At 50.0% G+C, this 14,685-nt stretch overlaps 1 protein-coding gene across 1 annotated transcript in view; it reads right to left on the minus strand.

Annotated features, from left to right (window-relative positions):
* Positions 1 to 13,826, minus strand: part of PRDM6 (PR/SET domain 6) — a 105,930-nt gene extending 92,104 nt beyond the window's left edge. Inside the window, exons 1-3 of the mRNA XM_020877525.2 lie at positions 13,555 to 13,826; positions 12,468 to 13,059; positions 3,192 to 3,499 (exon numbers count right to left, since the gene is read on the minus strand). Of these exons, the coding sequence (XP_020733184.1) occupies positions 3,192 to 3,499; positions 12,468 to 13,044 (885 nt within the window). The 5' untranslated portion in view covers positions 13,045 to 13,059; positions 13,555 to 13,826. The remainder of the gene's footprint in view (positions 1 to 3,191; positions 3,500 to 12,467; positions 13,060 to 13,554) is intronic.
* Between the last annotated feature and the right edge of the window lie 859 nt (positions 13,827 to 14,685).

A 14,685-nucleotide genomic window follows, 5' to 3' on the forward strand; every position in this document is an offset into this window, starting at 1 on the left:
TACTAACTAAAAGATGACATCACACTTACAAACCAATCAAGCTCTCCATAGCTGATATACTTTAAATATTAAAAAAAGTCATTTTTCTAAAAAAAAATAGAGCTTTTAAAAATTAAACAAAAAGACTAACTAAGGTGAATCTGTTTCTGTAATAAACCTTCATGTGTATAATAAAGTCCAACCATACTAAAAACAATGAACTGTAAACTGAAACAAAAATCCATCATCTACTTGGAAACAGTGATGGGAAAAGATTAGCAATCCATTTATTGTACTGAAATAAAGATAAGTAACCTTAGTAAGATCCATCAGGATCTGTGTATTGAACTCTAAATATAAAGACATTTCTTCATCAGCAAGTGACGAAAAAATGTAAGAGAAACGATTCCAGTTAACATTTACAATGCAATAGTCATGATTCAATTCTTTTAAATTTTTCAAGATCTGCTTTATGTCGATCTGTATTCTAGAAGGTATTTTTAAAAGTATGTTTTCAAAATGGATAATTACTACATGAGTCATTAAACAATTATTGCCAAGAGTTTCCTATAGACCTACAGTGTATTCCAATTACTGATTCTTTCTAATATAAAAATAATATAATAATTAAAATTTTTTTCACAATAAAATTTAGATTTGAAAAGAAAGACTAAAGTCTAAGGAACAATTCAATATTTAGAATTTTGTTATAATTGTAACTTAATCCAAATAGTCACATTTCATAAAATATATTATAATGCTTAAAAATTAAAAATAAAGTTATACCTCATATTTTAAAAATAATTATACTAGTAAAAATCTGAAACCTAAGTTACCTGACCTCAGTCAGTCACATTTTATATGATCTCCCGGAAGTCTGATACATTTTACATTGTCACAGTTTTAATATTTCTTCAGTCCCCTAAAGGCATGTCATTATAACTATTCTTACAGATGACAAAAATAAACAGATTATGTCCTTTTTAGAAGTAGACCATTCAAGCATAAACCCAACAAGTATTATTTTTAAACACAGAATCAAGTCTATGCACTAATCCCCAACACACTCAACTCACATACCTCAAGCAACAGATAAAACTCACTCTATCCACCAAAGCATCACCACCAACAACAAATTAAATTTCCTGGTCTCTTTACTGCAACAGAATTTTAACTTCATCAAGTACAAGTAAAGGTACAGAAGAAAGACTCCATAGTTTTCAATATTGATATAAATCATCATTTTCTACCTATACAGTGGTTTCCTGCCAACATCCCAATCATTCAAAGCCTTTGAGGAAAACAAAAACCAACAATGACAATAAACTATGGGATTTTTTACATGATTGTGGCTTTGTCCCTGGCACTCTAAAAATAGATAGGCACTGAATTCAAGGCATCAGAGGGCAATATAATAGTGCTCAGTTTTAACATTTTCAGATAGAATAAATCTGTACACTAAACAATTGCTTTACAATTTCCTCAGAAAAGTATTGGCAGACCTTCAACTGTATGGTACAGAGTTCCTAATAACACCACTGGAACATGAAAAGTGCCTGGAATTGTTTTACAAACTTTAAACCACCCTGGAGGTTACAACTAATTAGTCAGAAACAAAAACCAACTAGGAAACATTTCAGAACCAGATGCTTTATTTCCCACTTCTCAGTTTTTCCTACCCCAAAATGCTGATGTCTAACTTGCCTCAATGTATCAATCATCTTCTTCTGCCCCATTTCCCTATATAAAATTATGTTTAAAAAAAAAGCACTATTTGGTAACGTAAACATGCTTCTATGTTCCCCTCATTCAAGAATCCTAATCTGAAAGACTGAAAATGTAACTGTTTTCCAATAACAGTTTAGGTGTGAATTGGAACCTGGGAGCCTGGGCCCAGTGCACCAGTGGATACCTGTATGGTACATAGCCCAACAGCTACCAAGAAGTCATCTTGGGCTGTTGTCTATGAGCTCATGGATTTAGCTCCTCCTCCATCAAAGGTGGCTTTGCAGACACAAGCCATAGTAGCCCACGGCCAATAGTCATATAAGTGTTCTGGAGACCAAGTCATAGTGCTGGCCAGAGAAGGTGCTCAGCAAAAATCTGAGCAGATTATTGAATCCCATGAGTTTAGTTAGTGACTACAGGGCAGCTTGCAATGGAAAGGGTCATCTTGCAGGATACTGAGCCAAGTGTGGGGTGCAAGCTGTTGCAGAAATGACCCATTAATGGAGCCCTAAGGTCCATGACAACTTGGCCCCTGGCATTTAAAAATATGTATTTTCTGGCTAATCCCATTCCATTATATTCCCTGGTCTCGGTCAGATTTACATATCGCTTAAGGGTAAGATTTATGGCACCTTATTTTCACAAACAACTCCGCAGTGGTAGGACTATTCAAAATTGGTGGGGGGAGGACCTGTATTAAGAGTCTTATCTCTTTCAGAATGGACCTCAGTAATCAACCGTGAAGCTCTGAGACAAATCTCAGGTTAATATGTTTCAAATACATTGTTGATTTTTAAGTAACAGCATCAGGTAAGATTGTACAGTTGAAGTACTATCAATTGGGTTACACTGAACCGCTTCAGAGTTTTTCCTACAGTATGATTTTCTATCTTTGTTGAAGCCTGAACAGTTGTACTTCGTCAGAGAAGAAGCAGAATTTGTGATTTCTGATTCACAATATAATCTTCCTTTACTTTGGGCACTTTGAAAGTTGTGGAATGTGTTATAGTCTCTTACACTTGGCGTTTACCGAATTGTCTATATTGGAGAAAATGAGCCTGACTCTCCTTCCTTCTGTTTATGCTTATGTTTCTTCTTGCCCACTGGACAAACACAAAAACATGTTGGAAGAGCTTAAAAATAGGACACAAAATTCACCTAGCTCACATCCCAATGCCCAACTGCCTCTGTTCTATTTCCTCAGGTGTTTTCTCTTTTTCTCAAGATCAAGGGAGACAAAGGGTCAAATCTATCGCAGCTGACTGGAAGTTTGTTAAGGTGATTCCATCTTCAGAAACCTGTAAGCCTGGGCTACTTCCTGGCTGGGCTGCTATGGGCACCTCTTTTTCTGCAGGTGCTGCAAATACCAGATATTTGAATGACCAGAGAAATCTTGTCTCCACTGCCCTCTGGGGAACAAGGGAGGCTCTATATGGGCCTAGACTCTGCCGGGTGGCAAGGTCCTGGGTGGCCAGGCGACTTACCTCCCAGAGATGCTGCGTGTTCCTCACGGCGCCAGCCTGCACCTTCTCCGGGGGCAGGAGCACGCCCTGGAAGGGCCCGATCCAGGTGCCCTGCTGGATCCTCTGCGCCGCGCAGATGCCGTAGGCCAGGCCGGGCACGGTGCTGGTGCACAGGCACACCTCCCTGGGCAGGTCCCGCAGCCACTCCGGCAGCTCCGGCGGGGGCGCGGCGGCCGCGGCGCTGCTGGTGCCCACGAGCCGGCGCAGCGAGTGCAGTGGCCCATGCATGGGGCACTCGCCATTGCGGTTGTCCGCGCACATGTCGCAACCTGCCGGAGACACGCGAGAGGGAGGGGAGGAAAGGGAGAGGGTTAACCCCTGGTAAGCCCCGAGACAACAAGCCTCCCCGCCCGAGTGAGCCACCTGCGAGGGAGGTGATGCCGCGAGGGCGCCGAGGCCCCTGGGAGCAGGGGGAGAGGTGGACTCGACGCTCTCCCTTGGAATTCACCGCGCCCAAATCCGCCTGGCACGGGGTCGAGACCCCGCGCGCCCTCCACAAGCCTCCGGAGCCGTCCTCCAGCCTGCGGATGGCGTCGTCGTCTCCAAGGAACCGACGGGGACGGCTAGCGGCTTCTCCTCCCGGCCTCTGCCCCGCTTCCCTCCCTATTCCCTCTCACCCTCTCCCCTATTCTCGTTCTCCGTGGTGTTTCGAGGTGTGATTATCGTTGTACCGGGAGGAAAGTGTCTCTCGACCCATCTGGGATCTCGGAGAGATTCTACCTTGGTGGCTTGGCTATGTTTGGTTTTCCTTTCTTTACGAAGAGACTTTCAAAATCACCAGAGCAGACGGGCGACCCTACCCGCCATCCCGGGTCCTCGACCCACGCTCTGCTCCCGCGAGAACCTCAATGCCAGGGGGCGGAGCCGGCCGCGCCCCGTGGAGCCGCAGTCCCACACCCCAGCCACAGAGGGCGCCCTGGCGCTAGGGGGGGGTCTCTGGAGCGCTGCGGTGGCCCCCGCTCTGGTGGAGCCGGTGGGAGACAGGGGGGGATGTACTGGCGGGTTTGGGGTGCCCTGTGCTTGAGTGCAAGCTCTTCCCCTAAGCCTTCCCCCCTCCCCGAGAAAAAACGAACAGCAAATGTAATGATCAAAATAATGGGTCTTTAATGATGAAGATAAAGTTTCCTTGAAGAGGGGCCTAAATCCCGCCCAGACGGTTAATACCGAGGCTAAATGCGATTTTTTTAAAACGTTATAAACTGAGAGCTTTGGTGAAGCCTTCAGAGCAGCCGGCGCATGAGGGGACCACCCCTCTCCCCCACCCCCAACCCCCGGCCTCACACACACACCACACCCTCTGGGGCGGCTGGCCGTGAACGCCCGGTGTCCGACTCAAACCGGGCAGGAACAGGCCCGGCAGCCGCGGGAAGCAGGCCTGCGGCGACCATGCTGTCGGATCGCAGCGCCCTCCGGGTTATTAATGGGCCTGGCGGAGCCGCCGTGTCTGCGCCCCGGCTCGGCGGACCTGCCTCTAGGACGCGGTCTCGGCGCCCGTCGGCCGGCGACACCGGCCTCTCCGGCCCAGCCTCCCTGGGGAGCCGCGGCGCCCCTGCGCAGCGGAGCCCTGTGGCATTGGGCCTGAGGTAGGGCGAGCCCCGACTGGCAGATGGCAAGAGCTGGGCAGCAGCGGATGCGCCAGCACTGGGCGACGGATCAGCCTCTGGACACTCGTGCCCAGCCTTGGTCACAGCCAGTCCTGGTGGATGGCCCTGCGTGTACTCTACCCGTGCTGGAACACCTGAAATGCCCAAAGGACTCGTGACAAATGAGCCACGGGGCAACCTTCGAGGAACATCTGATGGCAGCCCAGCTTGGTGAGTGAGCCCCTGTTTTCCTCAACTGCTTCACAGTGAACTGAAGGTTGACCTCATGAGCATCCTATCTCAGGGAAGAAGGGCTCCAGCCCTCAGTCGGCTACTCCTACACTTCTCCCCAAAGAGCCCAGGGAATGAGGGGACCTCTGACTGGAGCCTCTTGAGGGTGTCCCCAGGCCTCTCAAGTGGAAAGTAGCAACCTCTTTCTGCAGGTAGTGCAGTGATTGTGCCCCTTGGACTGCCATCACACAAAGGACCCCTCTTTCAGCAACACAAACTAACCATCAAAACTGTGCCAGGCTATGCTTTTGACCCTCGGGCCTAGATGGAGGGTCAACTTCTCCACAATGTACTCACTTCTCACGCTTTCTCAAGTAGTTCCTGATTGTGAAAACAAAAACTTGAAGACGAAGGGGGCATGGAAAGAAAGACAATAAAAACTCACAATTACCAACTGCCTACTATGTGCCAGGCACCCATCTTCGTCCAAACAGCCACTATATCATTGTAATATCATGATTCCCATTTTGCAGATGAGGCAAGTGAGGCTTTATGAGTAGTATAACTTAACCAAGGACCAGAAACTTAGAAAGGGGCAGAGATAGATTCACCATCAGGTCCACCTGACTCCAAAAGCCTCCAGATCTAGAGATCTAAGATTAATGAAAGCCAGGAGAATTTTATATCCAAACTTATAACTCAGTCAATAGAACTGAAATATTTCACTGAAGTCACTATTTGGCGGGGGCGCTACAAAACTGTTGTAGCATGATTGAATTAAAGAGATTTTTCTCTTTTCCACACTCTGGGGTTTGGGGAGGTTAACTTAAGAGGATGATTTAAAAAGTAAGATGATAATGTCCATGATTTTGAATATTAATGCCTAACTTCAGAAGTGGCCTTTCAGCACCTTAGGAAAAATAGCTTAAAACAAAAGACAATAAGCAAAGGCAATATGCCCATAAAAGTAAAAATAAATCACCCCGGGGATTTGATTAACAGACCTTTCCTTTCTAGTTGGCTCAATGAAACAAAGGGTGAGAAGAGCATTTGGCATTCACTCCCTGACAGTCCATACCAGAGATTCTGTCAACCTACAAGATTACCACAACCTGTAACATCATACCAACTACATCAGCAATAAAATAAGAAGCAAAGGTGCCAACACCAACCATCACCCATACAAACAAGCATATTCCTGTTTTTTGTTACACGTGATAGAGTATGGCTAGTCCTTTCTCAAAGATTTCTCAAAGTGCTTTCTCCTCTAAAGCACTTCAACTTAGGAACTTTCATTTGTCTCCATGAAGTGTTAAAACAATCGTAGCACTCCGCAGTGACAAGCAGAGGCTCTCCCAATATGTAGAAGAATACTTGCAGGATAGGCAATGCCAATCCACTGTCATTAGTCCATCCAATAGAAGTTATCATCATTTATAAATGACTTCAAGCTACTTCAAAATATTCTACCCCAAAAGCTGACCAATTACATCAAAATACATGTTATTCCTAACAATACTGTTTCTTAATACAAACAGCTTCTGTCATTGAAAATATGTGACTTCTGACTTACGTCTCAAGAGTCCCAAAGGAGCCTAAGGATGGCTAAAACAAGTAACTGATTACCTGGGGTTGACAAATGTGGCCCAAGTGGACAAACATTCTAGATAGCAAGCCAGCAACACCTTCTAGTGTCTTCTAGATAGTAAGCCACCAACACCTACATGAAAAGATTTGAGGGAGAAGTGGGCTACATGCCTAAACTACACATAAAAAAATATATAGGTATTATATATGTAATACATGTTACAGCATTCTAGGCCCAACGATACATAATATATCTACTTGTATTCATAAAGAAGAGGCAAACAAATGTTCCGACTGTCTCTTAGGCTCCTGAGAGAGATTATACTCTCCAAGCAAGGTTTTTGGAAATGCCATTATAGCACTGGGGAATATGAGATCATGGTCTCTATCTTGAACAGATCTTTTAAAGCTCCTGTTTATTGGTCTCTGAATGAGGAGGAGGTATCACTAAGTTAAAGATTTGTTCACCCTCTGACTTCAAAAGGCCAGACCAAGTGGAGTGAAGAACCGACTTTCACTCTTAGCTCCTTATCCTTCTGTACTGTTTGGATGTTTTTACAAGAGCACGTGCGGCTCCTGTAATTGAAAATGGATCTCTTTTAAGGCAAAAGGGGCAAAGGAGGCCAGAGTCTCTGGTATCTCATTTCTCATTCTAGGAAAGGTGAAATATACAGCGTTCCAGGGCCCTTCGACAGGCGTGTGTGGGCGCAGGCGGAGCGGGGACCCCCGGAGACGCGCCCGCCACGCTGGGCCTTCGCTCCCCAGAGTCGCCCCGCTGCTTTCGCCTGACCTCACGCGTGTTCCGGACAGGGATCCCGGGAGCAGCTGAAAAGCCTCCCTCCGCGCCCGGACCGCGGTAACCGCCGAGCCATAAATTCTCTGCGACCACCGCCGAGGTCGCCGCCCTCTGTCCTGAGGCCGAGCCCCGCGGGGCCGGCGCCCATCGATCCCTGCCCTGACGGCGGTGCGGCCCCGGGAGTGCCGCCTGCTGGCAGCTCCGCGTGCTGCGTGGCGGGGGGTTGGGGGGGTGGTGGCGCGGACCCTCAGAGTCTCCGAGGGGGTCAGCCGACCCGGACCCGGGGCCGGTGGAGTGCAGTGGCCCGGAGCCTCCCGCACGTGGGTTCGACGCCCGACTCCAGCGCGCACTCTCTCAGCTCTGTCCGCGCCCAGCCGCCGGCTGGCTGGGATGGTGATGGACCTTGCGCGGGGTGGACGCCGGGCCCCTCAGCACTAAACCGGAATGTGGAAGTCCTCGCCCCCCTGGCTGCCAGCGAATGGCTCTCTGACAAGACCAGACGATCGCCATCACCCGCCCGGCCCCGTTCCTCCCCTGGGAAGGGATCTTCTAGGCTTCCCGGAACCGGGATTAGGAGCAAGCGGATCCAGAGGCGAGGCAGGCCAGGAAGGGGAGCCTCCAAGCGTGGTCTCGGCCTCCGTGGGGTGGCCCAGCTCGCGGGGAGCCTTCTGTGGGACTCTTTCTAGGCGGGTTGAAGGCTTCCCCTGCTCGGCCTGGCTGCCGGCTTGGCCCTGGGACCAAGAGGGAGAGACAAAAGGGGGAGGGAAAGAAAGAGAGGAAATGTGATTTTTTTTTTGGTCTCCCGATGACTGTATTAATAAATTAAATGGGAGCGCCAGTGTGTGAGGGCGAGAGAATATTGCGCAGAGATAAACCTCGCCGGCCCCTGCCCCTGCGAGGCCGCCATATACAATGCGGAGATGATGAATAGGAGGCGCGAGAGGAGATCGAAGCGGGTCTGGGCCGGCTCCACTCTCTCCTACAAAACTATAGGGCAATTAATTGTGGCTTGTCCCCTCATCCTTCATCTCCTGGTGGCACATATCGATGGAGATTACTGCTGATGGACCATTTTATCACCTTAAATAAACAGTCGCCACCTCTCCTAACCTCAATCTAATATATGGCTCTATGTTCAGTTTCAGGGCACTAGATAACGGATGATGTAAAATAGCTAAATCATGTGTGTTCCGGGATGGGGCCTGGGCCTGCACACAAAAAGACAGAAAAAGAAAAAGAGAACGACACAATAGCCCACACTCCAACACCGAGCCGCCTCCCTCCCACCGAGGACCCGGTCTAAAATCTAAGTCGCTCGGGGCCATTGACAGTGCGAAGTAGCGCAGCGAATATGTCTTGATGTCAGGAAAATCCCACTGGTTGGGTTATTGGGCTCGGGAGCTTCCCAAACAGGACAAGCGTTTTCCAACTGGGTGGGAAGAGATTAGGGAAGGTCAGAAAACACTCGTTCTCCTTTTATCTCTTCGCCCTGACCTTTCAACTAAACAAACCCCAGCTTTCCTTCTCTCTCCAGTATCTCTCCCCAAACCCTTGGAAAGGATGGTGCTACCAAGAGGGGAGCCTCGAGGCCCCAACTCCTACACCTGAGCTCCAGTCAGTGCTGTTCCCACTGCCGTTCCTTGCACAGCAGGGCTCCCCGAAATATCTGAAGAGATGGAGACCTCCTGCTGGGGAAGCTGCGGAATGCCCGGACTCAATTCTCCGCAGGGAGACCCGGGACAGGCTTAGCTCCCACCTCTCTCCCAGGTAGAAGGGAGGATGATCTTAATCAAAAATTAAAAAGATATGAAGAGCAAAGTGGCTCGGCCAGCCGTTTCTGAACAAACACAAGCGTTCAGCGCGCCGCTTGGCTGCTGCTCAATACCTTCCAAGAAAAGTGACAGGGTCTCAACGCACTGAGCTCCCAGAATCCAAGAAGAGGCTGCCGCTGCAACAGAGCCTGACGGAATCAATGGCTTCAAGCAAACCGTCAGCAAATGAGGGCAGTAATACAGGAAGAGGACGGAAGGTCCCCCATCTCCCATTTACCTTACACAAGTCCCACCTGACTTTAAACAGATGCAAGAAGAGGCAACTAAGCATTGAGACGTTCGGTGGAAAGTGTACTTCAATTATAGAATGACTTCATACACAGAGTGACATATATACTAGAAGAGTTCGCCGGGCTAGGCTAGATAGTTTCTGCTGTTTTTCAACCTTTTTATGTGTGAAACAGAAGTGCAACACCCTTCACTATGCCTTCCCTATGGCAGTTCCCATAGATGCCAATACAGTTTCAAGTGAAAGGAGTGCTACTGATTCACACGTGTTACTGCGTCGGTGATCCCAGGCAAGTTACTCTTCTAAAGGGAAAAGACAAGTCTGGAGGTGCCTTTGCCTTGTAAAAAAAAAAAAAAAGACAAAACAACTCAATACCCTTTTACATACAAAGTAATAAAAACGAAGCAATGCTGAATGGTCACTTCACAGAATTCTTTTAGAGGGAAAGGGCAACAGACTAAAAGGAAAACTAGGAAGATCTATGCACGATAAATTAATAAGTGATTCTCTTCTGCCCATCTCTCACACCACCCCCACCCACATACAACCTGGGAATGGGGTGAAACTGTTTTTCACCATCTTTCAAGTGATATATCAACTTCCCCTGCCAAGGAAAAAAAACATTTCCCACTCTATGCATTTCTGATGTGTTTTGATCCTCTAGTTAGATTAAACTCAATTGCTTCTCACTTTGTCTTTGTAAAACACATCTCCTGGTTTCAAATGAGTGCTTACTCTTGCCCAGAGAAGTTCCTGGAAGCAAGGCACACCTGGTCTCCCGGCATTACACAGCCAGCCACCTCAGCTTTCTATTTTCTTTCTCAATTGCCTTTTAATTAGAGAGCAACATGAAGTGTAGCTCTAATAGGGGAATCTGACTTCCTTTCTTTCCTGTCCTTTCCTGTCCTTTGCCCACTGAAGCAGTCCGGTCGACTCAAAGGGAGATATCAGAAGATTAACACAATAGGAATAATTTAAATAAATCATAATTCATTTCCTCCAACCAGGAAAAATGGTACCTAGACAATAAACTGGTTTAACAATCATATTATTAATTAGGACTTTGTCCCAGTTCTTTCTCTGATTAGTCCAGGTTTTTCTCTGATGGGAATGCATTAAACCTCAAGATTGCATTGTAAACACTATGGGGAGCTCAGCATACAGACAAGGTTTTAGGAGTGTACTGCTGGTGTCTTTTCCAGCACTGACTTAATTCAGAAGAAAGTCTGCAAGTTTGATGAAGCACTCTCAGCCCACAGTGACTATACTTCACCGAGTGGTAAGAAATACCTTTTTACTAAAGTATTAGCTTTTAATATTTTTATAGAAATGCTTTGAAAACAACACCATCAAGGAATGCAGTAGGCAATAAGTATTCTTTTTTGAAATCCATTCAGACAACATAGCTTTGTAGCATTTTCTGGAACTCTGAAATAGAATTTCCTTAACTGCAGAACAAATTTGAATCAAAACCCTCATTGTAAACCCAATACTTTAGCCTCAGACTCTAGAAAGGAAAAACGTAAATACAACTGCTCTTCTTATTAACAGTAATTGTCTCCATTGAAACAATTATCTCCAATTATTATGAAAAGGTTAATACATCTCAATCACTAGGATCATTCCCAGTGTTTTAAATCAAAGTAATAAATTTGGGAGTCCTTTCACTAACTACAACCTGTAGTTATTTTGTTTTTACAACGAATTAAGAAGCTTGCAGATTGGTAGACATTCTGTAAGAACAGACATGACCAAAATAGAATAATCATACACATTTGTAATCAACTTTGCTCACAGAGAAGCTAGACGAAGGAATGAGAGGAAGAAAGTAGCTGAGTGTTGCTCCTTCAAATCCTGAACTGCTTTCAATCTAACTCTCTTAACCTGCTTTAATGATCTCTCCTGGGGTTTCCGGAAGTGTATTTGCAACTTATCCCAACACAGAAAGTGTAAACATAGCATAACTTCTGAAATGACCAAAAAGAATTGGATATAAAACACAAATAATACACTCTTGATGTTCATTTAGAGTTTTACTTTAAAGCCTCAAAATGGAACTACACTTGTGATAAGGATTTGAAATTGTGAGTACAGGAAGGGACGCTGGAAGAAAACTGATGCTAATTCAGGCATTTTCCGTTTACGTGCGGGCAAGAAGAATACGCTTCTTATACTAAATTACTATTACCCTCATTTAAAAATAACAGTGTGTGAGCCCACAAGCGTGGCTACGGACTGTAAATGTTTGCAGGATCAAGGGTGCACGGAGAATGCGGGATCCGCAGGAAACGACCCTGGCCTGAAATCATAAATGTGTTCTCACTAAGTAACTGGCATTTCTTTTTCTTTTCCTTCTTCCCTAAAATAAATAGTAAACTTAAGAGTAATGCCTGCCTGCAGGGAGAGACTGACCCAGTGCCATCCAAAACTCCTACTAGAGGTCCGGCCAGCAAGCAGCTCCCTGCTGGTCCCCCGACAACCCCACGTTCGGAAAATGAACGGATACAGTTAACCCCAGAGGTAAGACAAAGAGAAGGAGAAATCAGCCCTGGAATCCACGCTCCCCAGAACCGCTGAGAGTTCCTGTCTCATCCCTCGGAAAGCCCGACCAGGCCGGTCCCGGGTCACTCCCATCGCGCGCTGCTAGAACTCGCCCGGCGCCGGGCGCAAAATGCCGCGGCAGGGCGGCGATCGGTACTGCTCGGTCCGCGGGAAACCTGGGTTTAAAGAATTGGGACAGGGAAGCAGGCAATGAGAGAAAGGGAAGAGGAAACCCATGGGAGCCACCCCGCCATCCTAGCCGTTCTCCTTCCTTCTCTAATCCAGAAAACTTTGGTCACAGTGGTCTGGAAGGTACGGGCCGCGGCACGGACAGCCAATCACCCGGGGTCCCCTTCATCTGACGCGCCTCCCGGACGGGAGCCCGCGCTCGACAGAGCCAGCTCCCCGAAAGAGAGCGCGCCGGCTGCTGCTACGTACGGTTGTTGGGGTCGCTGGTGTGCTGGTTGAGCGGGATGATCTCCATGCGCTGCTGGCCGTACAGGTAATAGTCCAGCTCCTCCGCGCTGCAGCGGAAGCGCGGGGCACCCCGGCCGTCCCCGCTACTGCCTACGCACTTGGAGGGCCCCGGGCCCGAAGTGGCGCCGAGGCACAGGTCCTTGGGGGGCAGAGGCTCCGCGGCGACGGCGGCCAGAGGCGCGAACACCGGTAGCTGCGCCACCGGCAGGGCCGAGAGACCGGCCAGCGCGGCGGCTGCGGCGGCGGCGGCGGCAGCAGCGCAGGAGGAGGCAGAGGAGGCCGAGGTGGAGGAGGAAGCCGGGGTGGACGAGGCGGAGGAGAGTGAGGCCGGCCGCGGGCGCAGGCTGTCTGGCTGGGGCTCAGCGCGCTCCGGGGGTGGCGGCGGCTGGAGAGGCTGTGGTGCGCCCAGCGGACCCGCGGCACCGCCGCCCTTGAGCGGGCCTCCGCCCCCGTGCGGGAAGAGTTGTTGCCAGTGTTGCAGATAAGCTGGGTCCACTTTGAGGAAGGCCGAGCCGCCGGGGTCTCCGGGCTTCAGCATGTCCGACGATTCAAGCTGGGGACAGAGGGCAAAGAGATGGGTGCTCGTTGAGCCGGACCCAGGGCCTGGTGCGAGACGGGCGGGGAGGACCGCAGCCAAGACCCTGGAGCGAAGAGTGAGTCCTTGACTCCGCCAGCGACAGGCGGGTTTGGCGGCTCCCTCTTCCCAACTCGGTTGGGGCGGAAAGTTTACTCTGAAGCCGCGGCGTCGCAAGGGGGTAGCTGTGTGCACCCTGCCTTGCCTCCCCGCCCGAGGCGCCCAGCGCCTACCCTGTACTGTCGAAGCCGGGCGGAACTCCGCAGCAGGACTCAACCCCCGCCCTCTGCCGGCGCTCGAAGCCGGCCCGAGCCCGAGCCCGAGCGGCGCAGCGCCTGAGCCGCGCTGGCCTCCGGCGCCAGGAGGCGGGACAGTCTCACCACCTCCCCCCACCCCCCCAGCCCCCCAGCGCGGGACCTCCAGCCTCCTATTTCCGCGGCCCAAGACCCTCAGCCCTAGACGAGCCACGCTTACCGGAAAACTCGGAGCTGCCCGGTGGGTTTGTGCGTGCGTGTGTCTTGGCAAGCGTGCAGGAGAGTGTGCGCCCCCGGTACGCTACATGCCCCTGGGCAGCGCGGGAGCAGAACACTAGAGATCCGACTCTCCGGGACCCTCCGGGGCCACAAGCTAGGGATGTGGAGGCCTGCGGAAGGCGTGAGAGCAGTTACTCCGAGCGCGGGAGTGCGGGGCGGATCAGGGCGCCGGACCGTGCAGCGGCGGCGGGCTCTTGGCCGCTGCCGCGTCCCGGCTCCTCCGCTCCACTCTCTGGCAGCCTCCCGGCTGGACACGTGGGTTTTACGACAGCACAAAATACAAGTGTGTGTGCATGTGTGTGTGTGAGAGAGAGCGAGCGAGCGAGAGGAGGGATGGGGGTGGGGGGAGGCGGGAGGCAGGCCAGAAGAACCGAGGGGAGGGGAGAGGGAAGAAGGAAGTTCTAACTCGGGTGTATCCACACACAGCTCTTGCGCCTCTCTCGCACAAATACCCGCTCTGCCCTCCCACCCCCAACTTTTTTTTTTTTTTTTTGGCGTGACGTCTCCAGTTCGCCTGTTGTCTCTTTCTGACCATGATATATCTTTTCTAGGTGCCGGCTCACTACCCTGGTCCTGGAAGCAGTGGAAACGCGGAAACCAGAACGCATCTCTGCACTCGCTCGGGTGTCGGCATCCGGGCGAGCGCGCGCAGCCGGGCGAGTGGGACCAAATCCCGGCAGTGGGTTTGCGCTTTTGCCGGGCTCCGTTTTTCTCAGGAGTACTGCTGGGTGCCAGAGTTGGCTAGCCCGCCACGCAATCTCTAACATAAATCTTGGTGGAGGTGGGAGTGAAGGGGGAGTCCAGGGTGGGGTGGGTTGCAAGCTGGAATGCAATTCAGTCGGCAGTCGAGGAGGCTGTCTTTGAGAGGTGGAAGGCGTGAGACCGAGAAGGTCTCTAAAGGGCACCGGTCCTGGCGGCACTCAGGCCTGGCCGCGGGGCTGAAAGCAGGCTGCAGTGGAGTTTCACAGCGCCCAGCCCTCAGCCCACCCGCTCTCGAGTGCTCTTCCTGGGAGGCTGGCTCCTTTTCCCTTTTGGCATGCAAGGCAAGTATCCCGAGCTACGTCTGGTGGTA

The sequence above is a fragment of the Odocoileus virginianus genome, chromosome 3 (genome assembly GCF_023699985.2).
Source record: "Odocoileus virginianus isolate 20LAN1187 ecotype Illinois chromosome 3, Ovbor_1.2, whole genome shotgun sequence".
In the NCBI taxonomy this organism is placed as follows: domain Eukaryota; kingdom Metazoa; phylum Chordata; class Mammalia; order Artiodactyla; family Cervidae; genus Odocoileus; species Odocoileus virginianus.